The sequence below is a fragment of the Pantherophis guttatus genome, chromosome 14 (assembly GCF_059756535.1).
Source record: "Pantherophis guttatus breed Tessera chromosome 14, ASM5975653v1, whole genome shotgun sequence".
In the NCBI taxonomy this organism is placed as follows: domain Eukaryota; kingdom Metazoa; phylum Chordata; class Lepidosauria; order Squamata; family Colubridae; genus Pantherophis; species Pantherophis guttatus.
The window spans coordinates 9,937,706-9,960,228 of record NC_142076.1 but is presented as its reverse complement, the minus strand read 5'-3'; the positions used below and the strand labels follow the sequence as shown (position 1 = coordinate 9,960,228).

At 45.1% G+C, this 22,523-nt stretch overlaps 1 protein-coding gene across 12 annotated transcripts in view; it reads right to left on the bottom strand.

Annotated features, from left to right (window-relative positions):
- Positions 1-20,724, bottom strand: part of CFAP70 (cilia and flagella associated protein 70) — a 58,039-nt gene extending 37,315 nt beyond the window's left edge. For 4 of the 12 annotated variants that reach the window (XR_009622892.2, XR_015729846.1, XM_034420480.3 and 1 more), the window contains exons 1-13: positions 20,575-20,724; positions 18,802-18,919; positions 16,530-16,716; positions 15,730-15,828; positions 13,377-13,456; positions 13,014-13,190; positions 10,482-10,664; positions 9,565-9,659; positions 8,963-9,062; positions 6,989-7,141; positions 3,762-3,911; positions 2,084-2,164; positions 1,332-1,423 (exon numbers count right to left, since the gene is read on the bottom strand). Coding sequence is in view for 6 of the 12 variants with exons in the window: in XM_034420480.3 (XP_034276371.1) it covers positions 1,332-1,423; positions 2,084-2,164; positions 3,762-3,911; positions 6,989-7,141; positions 8,963-9,062; positions 9,565-9,659; positions 10,482-10,664; positions 13,014-13,190; positions 13,377-13,456; positions 15,730-15,828; positions 16,530-16,716; positions 18,802-18,879 (1,475 nt within the window). In the remaining 6 variants the exon portion in view is untranslated. Of the gene's footprint in view, positions 1-1,331; positions 1,424-2,083; positions 2,165-3,761; positions 3,912-6,988; positions 7,142-8,962; positions 9,063-9,564; positions 9,660-10,481; positions 10,665-13,013; positions 13,191-13,376; positions 13,457-15,729; positions 15,829-16,529; positions 16,717-18,801; positions 18,920-20,497 lie in introns of all 12 variants that reach the window. The other 8 variants (XR_015729842.1, XR_015729844.1, XM_034420479.3 and 5 more) reach the window with 2 other exon arrangements.
- Positions 20,725-22,523: the final 1,799 nt, after the last annotated feature.

Sequence of the window (22,523 nt, the reverse complement as noted above, 5' to 3'; positions counted from 1 at the left end):
TAACAGGATCAGCTTGCAGAATGAACACGCAAAGGATTGTGCGTTCACATTGTTTCAACCTGGGATACGTGTTTATAGGGATCTTCAGCCATCCAGGCCATGGTTGTCCCCATGATGCTTCCTCAAGAGGCAGCTGGACTTTCTCGGGTTTTCTTCTTTTCATTATTTATTTGTCAAGTACGTATTAGATAATATATATATAAGTATAAGCATGAATTGAATACATAAAATAAATACAAATAAAGGGAACATTAGGACAAGGACGGAAGGCACATTGGTGCGCTTATGCACATCCCTTACAGACCTCTTAGGAATGGGGTGAGGTCAACAGTAGACAATTTAAGGTTAAAGTTTTGGGGGTTTGGGGAAGAAACCACAGAGTCAGGTAGAGCATTCCAGGCATTGACTACTCTGTTGCTGAAGTCCTATTTTCTGCAATCAAGTTTGGAGCGGTTCACTTTAAGTTTGTATCTCTTGTGTGCTCATGTATTGTTGTGATTGAAGTTGAAGTAGTCATTGACAGGTAGGACATTGTGGCAGATAATTTTATGAGCTATGCTTAGGTCAGACCGAAGGCAGCGAAGTTCTAAGTTGTCGAAGCCCAGAATTTCAAGTCTGGTGGCCTAAGGTATTTTGTCGCGAGCAAACAAAGTACTTTTTTTCTCCCCCTTGAAGATGTTTCGCTTCTTATCCAAGAAGCATCTTCAGTCCTGAAGGAGTTTCTCGAACGAGAAGCTAAATGTCTTTTTTTTAAAAAAATGAAGAAAGTCCAGTTGCTTCTTGAAAAAGCACCTTTGGGACAACCTGGGATAAGGTCTCCCCGCAGAAATTTTTGTAACAGGCTAATTTAGCTGAGTTTATAAGCTTTGTAGGTGCTCTCCAAGGTCCTGAAATCTGCCTGGGCACAATGTACGGTTGGGTGACCAACCTATCTTCCTGGGCTCATGATGAGATCAAAATTCAGTAAGACACAAAACCGTTGTCGTGACTGATCTGGTCCAATATATGCTGTAGAATGAATGGGATAAGCAAGGATAATGCCTTCCACTGACAGAGAATGAGCAGCACTACCAAAGATGCATAGAATCACAGGGATGGATGGGACTTAGGAGATCTTCTAGTCCAACCCCATGCCTAAGGCAGGAGTCCTTATATCATCCCGGACAAATGGTTGTCTAATCTTTCCTTGAAAACCTCCAGTGATGGAGTATCAATAATTCTGGGAGGGAAGCTGTTAGCCATTGATTAATCATTCTCACTATCATGGGAGTGTCAAAAACAGACTTTGACCCACGCCCACTTATATACATATATCTAGATATAAAACTTACCGGCTGGCAAGTTCCTCTGGCAGACGCTTGGGCACCAAAGCTCTGTCCAATGTAAACTCTAACACAATAAAACTTCCGTTTTCTACATATTGCTGGAAAAAGAAAGGGGTTGATATTTTTTTCAGGAGCATAGCCAACATCCTAGAATGTTTCCACAGCCACACACACACACATACACACCCAAATTTATCCCAAACACATTAGGTTTCAATTATGGGAATTTAAATCTAAACATCTGGAGAACTAGCTAGGTTCATGTCAAGCCATTGCTGCAAGACAGAGCAGAAGTAACTCAGTGATGTGAGAAGAAAAAGAAAGAAAGAAAGAAAAAGAAAGAAAGAAAAGGAGGAAGGAAAGAAGGAAGGAAGAGGCAGAGAAAGAAAGAAAGAAAGAAAGAGAGGGAGGGAGGAAGGAAGGAAGGAAGAGGCAGAGAAAGAAAGAAAGAAAGAAAGAGAGGAAGGAAGGAAGGAAGGAAAGAAGAAAGATAGGGAGGGAGGGAGGGAGGGAGGAAGAAAGAGGCAGAGAAAGAAAGAAAAAGAGGGAGGAAGGAAGGAAGGAAGAGGCAGACAGAGAGCGAGAAAGGGGGGGAGAGGGAGGAATGCACTTTGAGGATATTCAGAAGCACTCATTCACATAGTTCATAGTTCATAGTTCATAATTCTCATTTCACGTAGTTCAAGATCCATCCTTGAGAGTCCAAGTGGAATCTACAAATAGTCTACATTTGACATCTTTTAAAACCCTGGCGTTACCTGTCCTTCCAAGTTCTGGCATTGAGACAGGGCAGCCTCTACTGTGATCTCAGAGATGTCCTTTTTTACAATATTGGAGGGCTGAAGAGGAAGCAAAAAAAAAAGGTCTTTTACTGGATATCATTTCTGAAAAGCTTCCTTTGTTTGACTTCTGGGGGGTGGGGGTGGGGGGGTGTTCCACCTAATTTAAAATTGGCAAGAGGGACGAGCTTGAAACTAAAATGGATGGTTCTCCTTTTCCTCTGTGCTCTCGTAGGGCTGTGTGGTGCTTTGAAATCTATTCTAATCTATTCTAGAGAGCCGGTTCGGTCTAGTTGTGAAGGTGCTGGCCTAAAAACTGGGAGACTGTGAGTTCTAGTCCCGCCTTAGGCATGAAGCCTGGCTGAGTGACTCTGAGCCAATTGGGAGGCTGTGAGTTCTAGTCCCCCCTTAAGCATGAAGCCTGGCTGGGTGACTCTGAGCCAATTGGGAGGCTGTGAGTTCTAGTCCCCCCTTAAGCATGAAGCCTGGCTGGGTGACTCTGAGCCAATTGGGAGGCTGTGAGTTCTAGTCCCCCCTTAAGCATGAAGCCTGGCTGGGTGACTCTGAGCCAATTGGGAGGCTGTGAGTTCTAGTCCCCCTTTAAGCATGAAGCCTGGCTGGGTGACTCTGAGCCAATTGGGAGGCTGTGAGTTCTAGTCCCCCCTTAAGCATGAAGCCTGGCTGGGTGACTCTGAGCCAATTGGGAGGCTGTGAGTTCTAGTCCCCCTTTAAGCATGAAGCCTGGCTGGGTGACTCTGAGCCAATTGGGAGGCTGTGAGTTCTAGTCCCCCCTTAAGCATGAAGCCTGGCTGGGTGACTCTGAGCCAATTGGGAGGCTGTGAGTTCTAGTCCCCCTTTAAGCATGAAGCCTGGCTGGGTGACTCTGAGCCAATTGGGAGGCTGTGAGTTCTAGTCCCCCCTTAAGCATGAAGCCTGGCTGGGTGACTCTGAGCCAATTGGGAGGCTGTGAGTTCTAGTCCCCCCTTAAGCATGAAGCCTGGCTGGGTGACTCTGAGCCAATCACCAGAAGACTGGGAGTTCTAGTCCCACCTTAAGCATGAAGCCTGGCTGAGTGACTCTGAGCCAATCACCAGAAGACTGGGAGTTCTAGTCCCGCCTTAGGCATGAAGGCTGGCCGGGTGACTCTGAGCCAATCACCAGAAGACTGGGAGTTCTAGTCCCGCCTTAAGCATGAAGTCTAGCTGAGTGACTCTGAGCCAATCACCAGAAGACTGGGAGTTGTAATCCTGCCTTAGGCATGAAGGCTGGCCGAGTGACTCTGAGCCAATTGGGAGGCTGTGAGTTCTAGTCCCGCCTTAAGCATGAAGCCTGGCTGGGTGACTCTGAGCCAATCACCAGAAGACTGGGAGTTCTAGTCCCGCCTTAAGCATGAAGCCTGGCCGGGTGACTCTGAGCCAATCACCAGAAGACTGGGAGTTCTAGTCCCGCCTTAAGCATGAAGCCTAGCTGAGTGACTCTGAGCCAATCACCAGAAGACTGGGAGTTGTAGTCCCGCCTTAGGCATGAAGGCTGGTCGAGTGACTCTGAACCAATTGGGAGGCTGTGAGTTCTAGTCCCGCCTTCAGCATGAAGGCTGGCTGGGTGACTGGAGACCCCTGTTCAAAAGGACTTGCACTGATTTTGTTGCCATTCTCACCTTCCTCAGCATTATTTCTCGTTGCTTGTCATCTTTGATGTTCTTCCCGAGGATGCTTTTGGTGTGGGGACTGTACATTCCTATGGGCCCAAATTTATTAAGAATTGCCTGATGGCCCACATCACGAAAAAGACTGAAGAGGCACTTGGTCTGAAACAAAAAGGGCACCAAGTGAGAATGAGGTTTCACTTTTATTGTATACCGTCAACAGACCCTCTCTGAGGGAAATGAGTGTAGAACAGTGATGGCTAACCTTTTTGCTGTTGTGTGCCAAAAGTGGGGGTCGTGCTGGGTGGTCGCGTGGGCGTGTGCCCAAACCCATAATTCAATGACCCCCATGCCCCCCCCCACATGCACGTGATGGCAAAAAGGTTAGCAGTGGGCCTGGTAAACCCGTTTTTCGCCCTCCCCAGGCTCCAGAGGCTTTCTTGGAGCCTGGGGAGGGCAAAAACAGCCTTCCCCGCCCCCTGGAGGCCAGACAGCCCATTTCCCAATTTCCGGTGGGCCCGGAAGGCCTGAAAAATCAGCTGGCTGGTGCATGCTGGAACCACGCTGGAACTGACCTACAGCAACACTCATGTGGCCACAGATATGGCTCTGCGTGCCACCTGTGGCACAGGTGCCATAGGTTCGCCATCATGGATGTAGAACATAGAATAATAGGAATAGCACCCAGACTTATATATACCACTTCACAGTGCTTTACAGCTCTCTCTAAACAGTTTACAGAGTCAGCCTTTTGCCTCCCCAACAATCTGGGTCCTCATTTTACCCACCTCGGAAGGACGGTAGGCTGAGTCAAACTTGAGCTGATCTGGATCGAATTCTTTTTTTTTTTTTTTTGTAAAAAGTTTTTCTTTATTTTTTACACATACACACACACACACACAAACATACAATGTATTTTTGCTGATCAGAGTAACAAATTTAAACAATTTTTAATTTTACAACTAAGATTACCATTTCTATAACTCCTTTTTGCCATAGTGTTCACTTTCATCTTTTTTTTACCAATTTTACCCTTCATTTTCATCTCTAATTTTAACCATATTCCAATTTTCGTTCTATTCTATATTAAACCCCAATCCATCATCAGAATACAGTAATTAATTTTATGATGTTACAATTGTTCAATTCTTACAGGAATAGTGAGCCCACCTATTTTATGGCTTACATTTTCTTAAGTAATATAGTCCAACATTTTAATATAATCGGTTACTTCTATAAATATTATAATTTCTATTTATATATTCAAACACTTAATGAATATATATATATATATATATATATATATATATATATATATATATAGGCATAGCTATTCCAATTAATTCCATTTTCATACATCAAATAATTTCCCCATACGTTCCTCCGAACCACATCTTAATCATTTCTACTTTCATCACAATATATCATTAAAACTATTTCATCTATTACAATTTCCTTAATTAAATTTAAAAAAATATTCTGACTGTTATCCTCTATCGAATTCTTGATGGCGGGCAGAGTCAGCCTGCAATACCGCATTCTAACCACTGCGCCACCAGAGCTCCTAATGCAACATCCAATCAGCTACAGCGATAGCAATAGCACTTAGACTTATATGCCACTTCACAGTGCTTTTACAGCGCTCTCTAAGTGGTTTATAGAGTCAGCATATTGTCCCCAACAATCTGGGCCCTCATTTTACACACCTCGGAAGGGTGGGAAGTCTGAGTCAACCTTGAGCCGATCAGAATGCAACTGCTGAACTGTTGGTAGCCAGCAGTCAGCAGAAGTAGCCTGCGGTTCTGCATTCTAGCCACTGTGCCGCCATGGGTTGGAAGGGACCTTGAAGGTCCTCTAGTCCAGCTCTCTGCTCAAGCAGGAGACGCTATACAATCCTAGACAAATAGCTGTCCAAGCTTTTCTTGAAAATCTCTAACCATGGAGCAGCAACAACTCCGGGAGGCAAGTTGTTCCATTGATCAACTTCTTACTTCCAGGTTGGATCTCTCTCTCTCTCTCTCTCTCTCTCTTTTTTTCTTTTTTTTCTTTAATTTATATGCCGCCCTTCTCCGAAGACTCAGGGCGGCTTACAATGCGCTAAGCAATAGCCTTCATCCTTTTGTATATTTATACAAAGTCAGCTTATTGCCCCCACAAACTGGGTCCTCATTTCACCTACCTTAGAAAGGATGGAAGGCTGAGTCAACCTTGAGCCTGGTGAGATTTGAACTTGCAGTAATTGCAAGCAGCAGATGTTAATAACAGTGCTTTAGTCCACTGTACTACAGGCTCTTCCCAAGATCTTTAAAGATCTTCCACCCATTATTTCTTATCTTGCTCTCCGGTTCCTTGGACGAGGTTCTCCCTTTTTCTGAATGACAGCCTCTCGCGCACTGGAAGGCTGCTATCGTATCACCTCTAGTCTTTCTTTTTGTTAGACTAGACCAGACATATGGCTAGGGCAGTGATGGCAAACCTATTGTCAGCATTCCAGAAAAAAAAAACCCTCTCCAAGTAAAGACACGGAAGCAAGTATTTTCCAAAGTCCTCTTTACTAGAATAGGCAAACTGGCACATCTGGGAAATCCCGAATCTGAAAAGCCCGGCTTTCCTTCAGTAATTCAAAGCTCCCAAAACCATCCCATTTCTCCCCAGTCGGTCACATGCTCCAATCAACATCCGTTCCACCTCGACTCAGCCTCTGACCTTGACCGATAGGAAGAATGCTATTATGTCTACTAATTCTCCTCTCCTAAATCCCCCCTCCTACTTTCCCACACACACGAGGAGATGGCAGCATTGAAGCTTCCGGCCTAATATGGCTTCCAAGGCTGACACCTATGGTGGCACGCACAACCCGCTCTGTGGGCACGCCAGCCGTCGACCCAGCCCAGCTCCGCCAAGTATGTGCGCACGCCTTCTGCCAGCCAGCTGGTCTTTGGGGTGGGGCGCATGCAGGGGACACGCATGCGCCTGCACAGGTAGGCGGGGCACATGCATGGGATGTGTGTGTGTGAAGGTTGATGCAGGAGGCTTTCCAGGCCCAAAATGGGGCACAGGGGCAGTGGGGGGGCTCGTGCGACCCCCTGCACCCTGTTTTGGCTTCCAGGTTGGCGCAAGAGGCTTTCCAGGCCCAAAACTGCTCTAAGCCTCCCGGAAGCAAGATGGCAATAACCATTTCAAAGAAAACCCAAAGCAAGAGAATCTTGACCGAACAGCCACACAAATGAAGCTGTTACCTTTTCAAACACTTCACTGTCGTGGTAAGGAAAAACTCGGAATGCTCCCCGGATCCGCTTCACCCCTGGATACAGCAGAGGCACTAAATTGACGTAAGCCACGCCGTGAAAGGAAATGGGATCTTCTTCTGCTCCAGCAATAGCTCCACTTCCCTAGAAAAGGACAGTGAAAATGATCATCTTCCCTGGGGATAGTCAGAGCAGCCCAAATGAAGTATAGGTAGTTGAGTTATGGCCTTAATCAGGTGTCAGCAACCCGCAGCTCTGGAGCCACATGTGGCTCTTTCATCCCCCTGCTGTGGCTCCCTGTCACCGGTCGGCTCCACAGTTGATAGGGCTTTCAGTTAGGATAGGCAGAGGAAAAAGGATGCCAGGGTAGGAGGAGACTCTATGGTGGGGGAACCAGACTTCCGGTCGGCTCCAGAATTGAATGGGGGACTTCCGGTTAGGACCTTTGTGGCTCTTTGAGTGTTTAAGGTTGCCGACCCCTGGTCTTAATGGAGTCTGCTCAGCACTGTTGTAACCTGTAACGGTCATATATCGGATCACTCGTGTGACTGATTTTACAATCTTTTTTTGCAACGCTCGTGAAGGAAACAGCATGGTGGTTAAGCCAGAGTTCTCCCAGAATTATTCTTCATGGCTTTGTGGACTGGCTTGTGGGGGGAGGCAGGAGCTCCATCTGCATGCATCCATGCTTGTCTGCTGCTCGCGCAAATGAGGATGTGTGCGTGCTCACCCAGCACTTCCATGGCCCAGTACCGAAGGGCTCAAGGCCCAGGAGTGGGTCATAGCCTAAGGTTTGGGAGACCTCTAGGTTAAGCCAACCAGTGGAAGCAAATATTAAGGTTTTTTTTTGGCTAAACCAAAGTAAAATGTGGTTGCGTGACTGTGGGATGCTGCAAACAGCTGTATTTTATCGGCTCAAGGCAGCAAACCTACTTAATACTGAAGTACAGTTCCATGGCTGCAGGACGGGAAAAGCAACCATCAGAATTTTGAATCTGGGTCTTAACTTCAAATGGTCACCAAGCTACTGGGCCTAAGTCAAGGACCACCCGCAGCCAGAATCCCTTCTGTAGTATTTAAAAAGTCATCTGTCAGGGTTCTGACAGATGCCCTAATTAAATCATGACCCTCGAGCCAAGCTTCAAAAGAAATCCAGTTATTTATTTGGAGTTTCATGTCAGCACGTTCTAAGTGAAGCCAACTCTGACCCCTTGTAATTTATGGCCCAGGAGTGACCCTGTTTCCCCCTCCCTCCAGGGTGTATCATCAGTCACATTTGCCAACAGAGCAATTTCACAGGTTGTAAAGATCACTCCCCTCTGGCCACTATGGGTAACCCTGGGAGACAGCCTTGACAGAGAAATGTCTGGAATGTGTTTTTGTTTTTGTTTGCTATGCTGCTTCGCCGTAGTTGCAAGTTTGTTTTCCCATCCCCCTTGGCTATGGCAACCCGAGAGCAGGTCAGGGATGCTTTGCGAGTTGACATCATCTTTAGGTAGCACATGTAAAACCACACCTAACTTTAATCTTAGCAAACCTACTTTTATAGTAAAGAGAGAGCCCAGAGTTGTGGTGAATGTGCTGGCCATGAAACGAGAGTTGATGAATTCTAGTCCCCCCACTTTGGGATTAAAGCTGGCTGTGTGACTTTGGGCCAATCACCAGGAGATGGTGAGTTGTAGTGCAGTTTAGGCATGAAAAGCCAGCTGGGTGACCTTGGGTGAATCACCAGGAGACCGTGAGTTCTAGTCCCGCCTCAGCCATGAAAGCCAACTGGGTGATTTGGGGCCAGTCCCTCCTTCTCAGCCCAACCCAGCTCTCAGGCTTGTGGCGGTGAGAAAAACAGAAGGGAGGAGCATTATGTTTGCTGTCTTGAGCTGATGAAATATTTTGTGAAAAGGAAAAAAAATGGTGGGATTAAAATACAGCAGTAATGAGGATGAGGATGAAGAACTAGCACCTTACCTTGTCTCCTTTGCCAGCTTTGACTTTCGTGGATGTGACTAGGGGCACTCTAGTAATTTCCACAGGCCAACAACGACAGTCGACAATCCGCCTGCGGAAGCTGCCAAACAGGAAGGGACCAAGAGCAAACCGGTTACAATCGTTTTGTAGACAGATGCTCAAAAGGGCAGCATGGACATTTGTACCAATGCCACAAAAGTGGGAGCATGCAGTGTGGGGAGAAATGGAGGAAGGAGTGTTTATATATGCTCACCACCTTGTGTTGTTTATAAAAATAACAAGAGGTGGGATATAAATCAATCAATCGGTTGAGTTTCTTGACGGACAAGCAGGCAGTAAATATGCAAAATGCATGACAAATACCAGTACAAGCAAGTTTGTTGTAATGAGGCTTATTAATATTTATGCAGAGCTTTAGCTCAAGGAACTCGTGAATAAACATATGGCAAATCAAAATCAGCTTCAGTTAGAGAATTTGAAGAAGGCGAACCAGGGGTATGAATTGAGGGTAAAATCGCCAGGTCTCTGCTCTTAATTGCTTGACTCCCATAAACCATCCCATTAAGTTATGAATTGCTGGCGAATGACATGAGTTTTCTCACCATAGCACAGCTAAAGGATCCAGGTAGCAACGCCTTTCCAAGTCCCATATGACCCGTTTCTTAATAGTTTCACCCTGAATCCTGCTTTCCCGTTCCTTTAAAAAGAAAGAAAGAGAGAGATGGGGGAGGGAGGGAGAGAAAGAGAGAGAGCAATTAGGTGAAATGGGTAAGGCACAAGGCTAGAAACAGAGAGACCAGGGTTTCCAGTCTTGTTTTAGGCACAAAGCTGGCTGGATGGCAATTCCCCTCCTGCCCCCCCCTCCCAGTCCTGGGAAGAAGAAGGCATAGAGAAACTGCTTCTGAATATTTTGCCTTGAAAACTCCAGGGAGTTGTCTAGATAGCTTTCAGGAGTCAATACCTACTTGAGAAGGAGGAGGAGGAGAAAAGGACCCAGTCTGTTCAGGTTTAGAACTCAAGAACTCAAGTAAATAGACTGGAACCAGTATTTGTTGATGGACTAGGGAAAAAAATTAACAGGAGGAGGAGGAGGAGGAGGAGGATGAGGATTGGCCCCTCCCATAAGACATAAAGGTAGAGCAAAGGGATATGAGCCTTTGCAGGAAGCAACTTTGTTCGTTCTGGTCGGTTGAAACTCTGAAGCTCCGTTTTGACTCTGTGCTCCGTTTGGCCTTGCTAAGCTAATTGGCTATTTGGCAGCGTTTCAAGGGAGATAAAGGTGGGTGCTTATCAGTCTGATCCCGAAAGACTGTGGCAGACGTCTGTCGGACTATTCACAAACTGCTTGGGACTCATTACGGGCTGTGAATGAACATAATTCACAGCCATTGAAATAAAAAGAAGGTTTGTGGAACTAAGCGTGTGATTGTTACTGTCTCAAGAAGCCTTGGTCAGAACAAACTGGAGGACCACAACTCCCGTTCTAAGGAATCTGCTTCTCCAGCTCGGCCATACTCACCTCTGGGGTATTCAGTTCTCCATCTTCCTCCTCAAAGGCCCCACCAACAACAAAAGCCTCTGGGATGTTCTGTCCTCCGAGAGCTAAAATGTTGGCAACTGGCCATTTCTTGGGCCGAGGCAGAGGTTCTCTCTCACCGCCAAGTTTCAGGGTCCCATTCTTGAACAGGAAGGGGCATTCTTTCTGGAAAGGTCCCAGGAAACATTTCTTGAATTCACAGAGTTAAGAAGTCATTGATTCATTGACAAAGAGCTTAGCGGTTGCATTCTCAATTTCTGGGCATTTATATCTCAAAGGACCTCTCATGGACTATGAATGCTAACATGCTTGTGAAGAAGGCACAGAAGAGGCTGTACTTTCTGAGAATGCTCAGGAAGATAAATCTATCTCAGCATCTACTTCTGTCCTACTATCGCAGCACCATTGAGAGTGTCCTGACATACGGCATTCTTGCATGGTATGGGAGAAGCTCTGCAACGGACAAAAAAGCTCTACAGAGAATCATTAAAACTGCCCAGAATATCATTGGGCTCCAGCTACCAGCCCTGGACGACATCTTCGCATCTCGCTGTTTGAGAAAGTTGCATAACATTCTCAGAGACTCTTCCCATCCTGCTTACTATCTTTTTGGACTGTTGCCTTCTGGCAGAAGATACAGAACAATTCAAACTCGGACCACACGTTTTCTGAATAGTTTTTATCCCATACCTATAATTGCACTCAACAATGAACTAAAGGGCCACCATCAGTGAGCTGTTGGACAGCATTACTTGGTCTGTTGTGTGGATGTTTGGGTGGTTTAGGGGTGGGGAATTGTGATGGGTGGGAGTGTGTTTGGGGATTGTCATGTGTGTTGGGCCTGGTCTTTGGGTGTTAAGTGAATTTCATTGTATGGGTATACTGTGTATACACGTACAATGATAATAAAGTAGTAGTAGTAGTAGTAGTAGTAGTAGTAGTAGTAGTAGTAGTTGTTGTTGTTATTATTATTATTATTATTATTATTATTATTATTATTATTATTATTCTCACAACAAGTTCATCCATCAAGTCAAACTTTAGCTTTGCTTGGTGCTTGCATGGACCAACCCATTTGGTTAGTAATTATACACTGAGTTATGGAAGCTCAGAAAGTCCCTTAATTTATAATCAGGTTAAATGTCTTCTGTGAACTCAGACATTAGATGGTACATGATGAAAAATAAATTGGACACAATCACATCTTGGAAAACATCCTGTAAAATAGTTACAGAAGGGAGACTAGCTAAACCAACATATATATCAGCTCTTTAATTTACAAGGAGGTTTAATTCTTATGTACATCAAGCAAGTTTCCATTTTTTCCCTGTTTTTACAAAGAAAATGGAGAAGCTGCTTACATGTTAGTGTACGTTTAGTGCCACAAGGAAATTTTCACACTGGTCCTTCTTTGCTCTTCATGAACGCAGATTCTGAGTTCACACACCACAGAATAAGCCACAGTGAACTGGCTTCATGCTTTGCGCATCACGAAATGACCAGTTTGCAAACTATAATGTCCAAGTTCACATCTTAAACCAAACCGTTTTGATGTAACAACAATGTATGAATCCAATTTTTGACCTGTCATTTCTTTCTTTCTTTGATTTAACTCAACAAAGATTGCTCTCTAAATTAGGATAAACCCATTTGGCGTGCAATTATTCCTTCAGAGAAAGATCCTATTTCCTAACCAAGTTCATCTCTTCCATACATGCGTGAAACCTGGATCTGGAGAATATTAGTTAATTAACTCTGTCAAAGTAGTTTCATTTATAAACTCAGATGGGTCTATGGCAGGGGTCAGCAACCTGCGGCTCTGGAGCCGCATGTGGCTCTTTCACCCCTGTGCTGCGGCTCCCTGTCACTCAAAATATGCGTAACAACCGCCAATGTGTGACATCCGCCGGCATGGGATTAACTGAGTTTTTCAATCCCCGGTAGGCCAACCATGGCTAAATCCAAGAAAAGAAAAGTTTCCGAAGAAAACAGAACGTTTAATTCAACTACTTATGCTAGTTTTGTGGTCGCTCAAGAAATAGTCAGGCACGGGAAGGGTTTTGTGGCTCCCGGTGTTTTCTTTTCTGTGGGAAACGGGTCCAAATGGCTCTTTTGGAGTGTTGAAGGTTACCGACCCCTGGTCTATGGAAAGACCGGGTTAGTAACACAATGTATGATTGTCCAAGATATGCTAATGGGATTATTTCTTAACAAATACCCAACTCAAAAGCCAAATTCACAGAGCAGCAGGAAAAGCCCTGCCTCAAGATGGAGAAATGAGATCCATCAGGCAGAACCGGCGAAGGGTTCAAACCAGAATCTTGGAGCAACAAGGTTCAACTTTTGACATCTCTTCGTGGCTCGACGTGGTTCCACTGGGGACCTGCAGCACATTTTACATTTCGGACGTGCTGATCATGAAAAGCAACATTTGCCAGACCAAAAGGCAAAGAAAAAAAAAAAACAGACTTGGAGAAAAAAGGAATAAAAGGACGCGGGATTTTACCAACTCACCTCACCAACTGCTGGCACCTGAAAGCCGACCATGTAATTATATTGAGGACCGGAGGGGATAAATGCCTCAGGGGCAGAATAGAGAGCTTCAACGGTCACTCTCAGCAGATTGCCTTCTGTCAGCTGATTTTGAGTCAGTAAGCTCTCCTGGACAGATACTAAGATATCGATGGAAGGCTGCAAAATCAGAGCAAATTCAAGGTAGATGTAGCAAGTATATGAACTTGGAAAAAGGAGAGCAGCGCAACGAAGCTGGTAAGAGGCTTGGAGGCCAAATCCGGCGAGAAGTTAAGAGGAATTTGGGATGCTTAGCTTAAAGGAGATGTTTGACAAACTAAATATATAATAAATAATAATAAATACCTTGGTTTCTGGTCGGAGGTTCTCCAGAGGAGAACCAGGCAATGGATACAGGGGAAGCGTTGCATTGAACGAACACAATCCTGCAGAGAAAAGAGGGAGGGTGTCAGGTCTGCCATCTTCAGAATATCTTGCCTTGCTGGCGTCCTGCCATAAAACACAGGGGAGGTGGGAGGAAGATTGGGAAACGGGGAAGGGAGGAGGATGACAGGAACTAGACAGGAATTTAATTCAATCTGGAATTAACCAGCTGATTAAGGATGGAGCCATGAGAACGGAATGTGAAACTCCCCCCCAAAAGGGGCCAAACTTCAAAGCCATTTCCAAAACATTGAGGACGAATACTATTGGACACTGATGGACTGGTCAAGAGGGGAGGGCCAGAGAGATGGGAAAACTGTGGTCTTTGCACGGTAATATTCAGATCCAGCTTTGCTTATGCTGCTACCGCTTGACTTTAGTAAAAGATCCTTTCACTTCAAAGAACGGAGTCAAGGGTCTTTCTTTCCTAAATGTCCAGGTCAGGACAAGCCTGACATTGGGAACGGGCAGTGGTGACTGTAAAATTTGTTACTACCGGTTCTGTGGGTGTGGCTTGGTGGGGTGGGGGTAATGTGACTAGGTGGGTGTGGCCAAATTTTTTTTTTTTACTTTTAAAAGCATTTTTTCTACAACCTCTTTGGCCGATGAGGTTGTAAAAAAATGCTTTTAAAAGCCTCTGATGATCAAGCAACTCAGCTGGGATCGTCAGAGCCTTTTAAAAGCATTTTTTCTACAACCTCTTCAGCCGAAGAGGTTTTTTAAAAAACTTTTTTTAAAAGTAAAAAAAAAAGCCTCTGATGATCGCATGACTCAGCTGGGCATGGGGGGTGGGGAGGGATTTTTGCTACTGGTTCTCTGAACTACCCGCTGCCATCGCTATCGGATCGGGTGATCCGGTCCAAACCAGGAGCATTTCATCCCTGGGACAGGGCAATTTGAGGCCATTGACAAAGAAAATTTTTGTTTTGGAAGAAAGAAAAATGATTAGCCAAATTTCTTTAAACCCTGGTGAAATACTGACTGTTATCAAAGAGATGAGTGTGAGAGAATATGCTTCACTACAGCAAGGACATGAGGGTTGAAGATCTACACAGAGTTACTTGGAAGAGGTCCATTTCTGCACAGTGCAGGTTTCTTTTGTGCAAGAACCAAAAGTGTTGGCCTGTTGACAGACTGACTCTGGCTTGTCAGGGCCAAAGAACCAAGAACGATACGTGAAGCTATTTCTGAGTAGCTTCTTTATTACTGTTCGCCGAGAGACAGAATCTTGCCGGACTAAAGCAATTATCTGCATAACTACAGTAGTGGCCAAAATTGTGGAAGCCTTTTGGGAAAAGTGTATTTTTGAGGTCTGATAGTTAATAACACCACTTTTTTTTTTTTTGGGGAGTTTCAAGATAATCCTATTCCACTGCTGGAATGGCCTGGGAATAGCCCAGACCTTAACCCAATTGAAAATCTATGGAGCCAACTAAAGAAACTGGTTAGTCAGAAGCGACCCATCAATGAAACCCAGTTAATAGAAGCCATCATTCAATCTTGGTTTCACATGATAACAGCTGCAGAACTAAAAAACTTGGTTCACTCCGTGGGAAGACGTTGTAAGGCCATAATTCATGCTAAAGGTTACCCAGCTAAGAATTAACTAACATGATGATCATTTTTGTATATCTCATTTTTTTCTATGGTGATAATTTTTGTATATCTCGTTTTTTCTACGTGTTTCACTTTTCTTCTTTCTACTGTTACTGCTATTCTAATAGCAAATCCTTCATCAAAGTTATTGCATCACATTCATGATGGAATATGAATAATCCCAGATCTTCGCACTTTCCGACGTGCCCTGAAGACCATTCTGTTTCAACAAGCAAGGCTAGCATAAACATCTAAATTCTATGCCAAGGTCTTAGCAGATACACTAAATTGACTCAATTTATTATTTACTGTTTATAAAAAAAAATTTAAAAAAATTATTACATGTATATGAAATCTTATTCTGTTCACCGCCCTGAGTCCTTCGGGAGAAGGGCGGTATAGAAATTCAATAAATAATAATAATAATTAAATTATCTTTCCATTGATATATAATTTTATGGTACTACTCCCCAAAAAAGTGGTGTTATGAGCTAGTTTTAGAAAATATACTTTTCCCAAAAGATTCCCACAATTTTGGCCACTACTGTATAGATGCACTCTGTGAACTGCTGCCTGTCTTTGCCCTCTTCCTGCCTACCAAATAATCCATCCTCCACCACCTCTTTGCTCTCTGCAACTCCAGATTACATCCCAGTGCAAAGTTTATTCTTTCACCCACCTTGCAGGAGAGGGAGAAGGCCTGCCACAGCCTGTCCGAGCGACACCACCTTTTCATCTTTTTGCTTCTTCTCCTTTGGCAGGACTTCAATCACAGTGACTGGGAAAAACAAGCATAAAAACCACTATATCATTTTACAGTCTGGTTGCTTTTCAGAAAGAGTTACAGTATTATAACCTCTTCGCTACTGACTCACTCCTGTCATCCAGCCATTGCGGTATGCTACAATTTGTTTTAACAAGCCTTTGTTGAATAAGCTACAATTGCTGCACGCATCCTGCCATAAAATCCTCCATTTGCCTTACTGGAGTGTATTAAGGCTGACTGTAATCTTTGAAGGGCCACGGTGGCGCAGTGGTTAGAGTGCAGTACTGCAGGCTACTTCTGCTGACTGCTGATTGCCAGCAGTTTGGTAGTTCGAATCTCTCAAGGTTGACTCAATCCTTCCATCCTTCCAAAGTGGGTACAATGAGGACCCAGATGGTTGGGGGCAAGAGGCTGACTCTGTAAACTGCTTAGAGAGGGCTGGAAAGCACTGTAAAGCGCTATAAAAGTCTAAGTACTATTGCTATTGAATGCAAAGCACTTACCGGTTACCCTCTGCATGGACCATAAGGGAGCCTGACCATTACAGTTATATGTCACCATAAAACATTCCAGTCACATGACCAACTCAATTTTACAATGTTTTTGAGGTGATCATAAAGCAAAACAATGGCCTGCTATGAGCACAGTCTGGCCAGAAAACGGAAGTGCTAGTTTCCAGCAAAACCATTGTAGGCAGAGGTAGTTTTACTCACATATCACAGGTTTCTGGGCAATATCATCCAAAGTGTGTAACCCTTCAGGATGGCTGTCAAAAGAGGCGGTGAAATGATACTTCACGCTTCCTTCCGCAGAGGCGTCCATCTTGGGGGAGTCACCAAGGACGAAGCCGTTGTACTCAACGCGCACAAATGTCACCGGACTGTCTCCTTTGAGGCCTTTCTGGAGAACGGAGACCACAATACTGAGGACAGGACAAAGGGTAGCCTCACCTCCGAGAGCAATACTAATTTCTCCTCTCTTTCTCTCTCTCCCTCTCTTCCTCCTTCCCTCCCTCTCTTTCTCTCTCTCTGCCCCTTTCTTTCTCTCCCTCCTTCCCTCCCACTCTCTCGTTCTCTCTCCCTTTCTCTCTCTCCCTTTTTCTTTCTTTCCCTCCCTTTCTCCCACTCTTTCTCTCCCTCCTTCCCTCCCTTTCTCTCTCTGCCTCTTTCTCTCTCTTTTTCTTTCTCTCCCTCTCCCTCTTTCTCTATTTCTTTCCCTCCCTCCCTCTTTCTCTCTCCCTTTCTTTCTCCCTTTTTCTCTCTTTCTCTTTCTCTCCCTCCTTCCCTCCCTCTCTCTTTCTCTCCCTGTCTTTTTCTCTCCCTCTTTCTTTCTCTCCCTCCTTTCCTCTCTCCCTCTCTTTCTCTCTTTCTCCCTCCCTCCTTCTTTCCCTCCCTGCCTCTCCCTTTCTTTCTCCTTCTCTATTTCTCTCCCTCCTTCCCTCCCTCTCTTTCTCTCCCTGTCTTTTTCTCTCCCTCTTTCTTTCTCTCCCTCCTTTCCTCTCTCCCTCTCTTTCTCTCTTTCTCCCTCCCTCCTTCTTTCCCTCCCTGCCTCTCCCTTTCTTTCTCCTTCTCTATTTCTCTCCCTCCTTCCCTCCCTCTCCCTCCCTCCCTCTTTCTCTCTCCCTCTCTTTCTCTCCCTTCTTCCCTCTCTATTTCTTTTCCTTCCTCCCTCTTTCTCTCCCTTTTTCTCTCTTCCTCTTTCTCTATTTCCCTCCCTTCTTCCCTCTCTCCCCCTCTTTTTCTCCCTCCCTCCCTCTCTTTTCTCTCTCCCTTTCTCTCTCCCTCTTTCTCTCCTTCCCTCCATCTCTTTCTCTCTCTCCCTCTTTTTCTCTCCCTCTTTCTCTCTTTACTTTTGTTGATCTTGGATGGTATAACAGGCTTGGGTAAAATCTCAGAGCTATTAAATAAAATCTGCAAAATACTTTTTAAAATAATAATAATGAAAAAGCTGCTTTCAAGCAATTTGATGTTTCTTCTTCCTACAAGGCGATTGGCATCCCAAAAAAATCTACAGACGGACCAGTAATCTCAAAGCAAATAAATCCAAAAGCCAGTAACCAGCTTTTAAGTACCTAGTCAAATAAGATATTAATATGTGCTTCAGGTCCGCCTGATACGCCAGTTGCGTCCCTTTCTGGATCGGGACTCCCTACGCACGGTCACTCAGGCACTCGTCACTTCCCGCCTGGACTGCTGCAATGCTCTCTACATGGGGCTCCCCTTGGGGTGCACCCGGAGGTTCCAGCTGGTCCAGAATGCGGCCGTGCAGGGGATTATGGGAGCGACGGGGCGCTCCCATGTGACACCTCTCCTGCGCGAGCTGCACTGGCTCCCGGTGGTCTTCCGGGTGCGCTTCAAGGTGTTGGTGACCACCTTTAAAGCGCTCCATGGCTTAGGGCCGGGTTATCTATGAGACTGCCTTCTGCTGCCAATAGCCTCCCACCGGCCAGTACGCTCGCACAGAGAGGGCCTCCTCAGGGTGCTGTCCGCCAGACAATGTCGGCTGGCGACCCCAGGGGGAGAGCCTTCTCTGTGGCAGCACCCGCCCTCTGGAACGACCTCCCCCCAGAGATACGCACAATACCAGACCTCCGGACTTTTCGTCGGGCCCTGAAAACTTATTTATTTCACCTAGCCGGGCTGGCTTGATCCCATCCGTTTCGGTTTTAATTTGAAATTGGTTTTAATTGGGTTGTTTTAAATTGTGGGCTGAAATTATTTAATTACCTTTTAAACTGTTTTTTAAATTTTGTATGCTCTGTTTTATCTCGGCTGTTCACCGCCCTGAGTCCTGCTGGAGAAGGGCGGTATACAAATCAAATCAAATCAAATCAATAAAATAAATTATTAAAATATTATGCCCTTGAATCGTTCTGATTAAAAAAAAAACCCTGAACATTCTGGGATGATAGTCATAGAGGCAGGAGGTCCACTCCGATGATCCTCAATCCAGGAATTCCAGCATGAACTAAAAGAGGACAATTACCAAGTCATGGCCCTCCAGCACAGTGAGGCTGACTGTTTTGCCTGGTGGCTCAACGGGAAAGGAAGGTGAACCCGCCATGAGAAGGAAGGACCTCTTGGTATAGAAAGGTAGCTACAGCCTAAGGAGAAGAGAAGACACAGAGTAAATAATAATAATGAAGAAGAAGACGTGTTTATGGATCACTTGACTTTCTTTCCATGCTTCCTTATATTCCTCCAAATCCTGCCAGGTTAATGAGGCTGAGGAAGAAACAACTGGCTCAAAATCCTGCAAGTGATCTTCTGTGGTCCCTCCCAGACTCCCTGGCAAGATCTCCATGCTGGCAAAGGTTTTGGGGAGATATAGTCCAATACATGGAGAACACTCCATCCATCCATCCATCCATCCATCCATCCACCCAGCCCTCCCCATCATCTATCAAGCCAGCCAGCCCTCATCATCCATACAGCTCCCCCAATCATCCATCCATCCATCCCATCATCCATCCCCCCCCATCATCCAGCCAGCCAGCCCCCCAATCATCCAGCCATCCCATCATCATCCATCCCATCATCCAGCCAACCAGCCCCCATCATCCATCCACCACCCCCATCATCCACTCAGAACCCCATCATCCATCCATCCATTCCCCCAATCATCCATCCATCCATCCCATCATCCATCCATCCATCCATCCAATCTATCTATCTATCATCTCTCTATCTCTACTCTATCCATCTATCTATCTATCATCTCTCTCTCTGTATCTCTACTCTATCCATCTATCTATCTATCTATCTATCTATCTATCTATCTATCTATTTATCTATCCATCTATCTATCTATCCATCTATCTATCTATCATCTGTTTTTCTAACCTATCTGTCCATCCATCCATCAATTTCTAGATGACCACCCACCTAACTCAAGAAGGGACTACACACGACAGTACATTATTTCATCTCTGCAAGATTCATTCCCTGTAATCAACTATGACTCTCAAACCAGAGTTTATCAGCCAAGCCATGACTGCTGGGTTCCTACTCTATCCTATACTACGGGTTGCCTGGCTGCAGCTTAGAATATTGTAAGCATGGAAGTCATTAAAGCTAGCCATGTATTCATTGTATTTATTTATTTCTTAAATGGCTGCCCAATTCACAGAATGCCCTTGTGCGACTCGCTATAAAAAGAAGATATTAAAAAGAGATTTTTTTAAAAAAAAACAACCTTAACACAAGAGAAGAGGCCTTATAGGGCCACTCAGGTATGGTTTTGGCATGCTGGGCATCCAACCAATTGCAATTGATGCAACAAACCACAGTTAAACTCTTAAGTTTACTTAGCCAATCGATCCCATCTCATTCTCAGCCTATCTAAACCAGGCTCCTCTGCTCTCAACGTCCTAGGAGCTGGAATGAGGACCCTGATCTTAAAAGCATGAGGCTTCCAACAGCCTCCTTCAAGCTGAGATGTAGACCTTACATGGGAAATTATGGTTTGATCTCTCCAAGGAAGCCCAAGTGGTCCCCAGGTTGCTTTGTTTGGTGGTCCCTGCAGACACTGACAAGGGAATCGTCTATTCCAGCTCTACTATGCCTCTACTCCAACTTTACTACGCCTCTACTCCAGCTTTACTACGCCTCTACTCCAGCTTTACTCAATGAATCCAGAAAGGGTCACGGGAACAGAAACTCGATTGCTGTCCCCTTCCTGCCTTGCTAGAGGAAGAGGAGCGATCCGAGGCGGTTACCGGCATCCGCGACATGCGATCTACCCCGCTGCCCAACTCACCAACGGCGTCCTTTTCCGTTGTCATAGCAACGCCTTTGCGTCACATTCGCGGCTCCTGACGTCGACGTGATCCCCGGCCGCCATTTTTATAGCGGGCAAAGGAAGGGCGTGGCGCGCGGCTTTCCCACCGCCTCTTGCCCGGCGGGCTGCTCTGATTCCAAAGAGGTTCGTTCGTAGGTCATGCAAGGAAAGAAACATTAGCGGTTCCCAACGGACCTTGAGGGGCAAGGGGAAAAAAAAAATCATAGGGCAAGCATTGATCGTGTCGTATGAAATTCTGTAAGGGTTTATGTGACCACTTCTGCCTAAAGGAGATTCCCCCAAGCAGCTCTCTCTCCCCTTCCGTGCTTTAAGGGCAGCTGGGCTGTGTCTTCCACTTCATGTTGCATATGTCGCATCGGACCCGGAAATGAATGTCATGCAAGCCACTCGTTTGTCTTCCCTATCTCTATGAAGGGAGGAGGATTTGGTCTATTTGTAAAATAATTCCAAATGCAAGGGGTGTTAAACTATCCAGAAATTTCTTTAACCCTGGTTTAGCCCGGTGTTTTTCAAACTTGGCAAGCTCTTTCAAGCTTGGCCTCTTTTGCATACTTTAAGAGGAGTGGACTTCAACTCCCAGAATCCCCCAGCCTGCTGGCTGGGGAATTCTGGGAGTTGAAGTCCACACCTCTTAAATTTATTAAGTTTGCAGGTGAGGCTGGAGAATGCAAATCCTGGTAATTGCAGAAAGGCAGGGCTTAGGGCAGGGGTCTGCAACCTTAAACACTCAAAGAGCCATTTGGACCCGTTTCCCACAGAAAAGAAAACACCGGGAGCCACAAAACCCTTCCCGTGCCTGACTATTTCTTGAGCGGCCACAAAACTAGCATATGTAGTTGAATTAAATGTTCTGTTTTCTTCTGAAACTTTTCTTTTCTTGGATTTATCCATGGTTGACCTACCGGGGGTTGAAAAGCTCAATAAATTGCGTGCCGGCGGGTGTCGCACATTGGTGGTTGTGACGCATATTTTGAGTGACAAGGAGTCGCAGCAGAGGGGTGAAAGAGCCACATGCGGCTCCAGAGCCGCAGGTTGCTGACCCCTGGTTTAGGGTTACTACGAACCAGGATGCAAGATGCAATGTTGAGTTATTTTGCTGTTCAGGAAATAATAGCCAGTGATGGCCCGTGAAAGAAGATACATGCGTGCACACACACACATTCCCAAATCATCATCACCTGGATTTTTTTTGCGGAAGTTGAAAAACACTGGATTGTGGGGCCCAAAAAATCCTGAATCTCCCAGCACCTTCGCCAAGAAATGCATTTGATTAAAACACATCGGCTTTTCTGGAACGACAGGTTGTGAAAGTTGGCGCCTTTGAATCAAAGGTGATAGCTGGAAAAGGTGCTGGCAGACGCCTTCGGAGATTGAATAAAATCATAACGTGAAATCATTTCTGGAAGAAAGAACTGCCATAGGTGGGGACCCTTTTAGAGCTGTGTGCAATGAAACTTCATTTTTAATGTATGCCAATTAATGTACATTCAAAGTGACAATAAACTCTTCCCTTCCCTATTCTATTCTATTCTATTCTATTCTATTCTATTCTATTCTACTCTCCGTTTTCTCTCTTCTCTTCTCTTCTTATTCTGCACCCTATCCTATCCTATCCTATCCTATCCTATCCTATCCTATCCTATCCTATCCTATCCTATCCTATCCTATCCTATCCTATCCTATCCTATCCTATCCTATCTTTCATACAAAGCAACACCACTGCGCTCACCGTAGTCATTTCACCAAGAACCTGGAGCCTTTCCAAACTCTAGCAGGGAATGGGTTGTTATGTAATATAGATTAATGTGGAATAATTCCAAGCTTTGAGAATGTTGGACTCCCCAATTCCAAGCCTCTTGAATTTCAATAAACTCTTTTAAGAACTGCATTTTTATAGAAATTTCAGA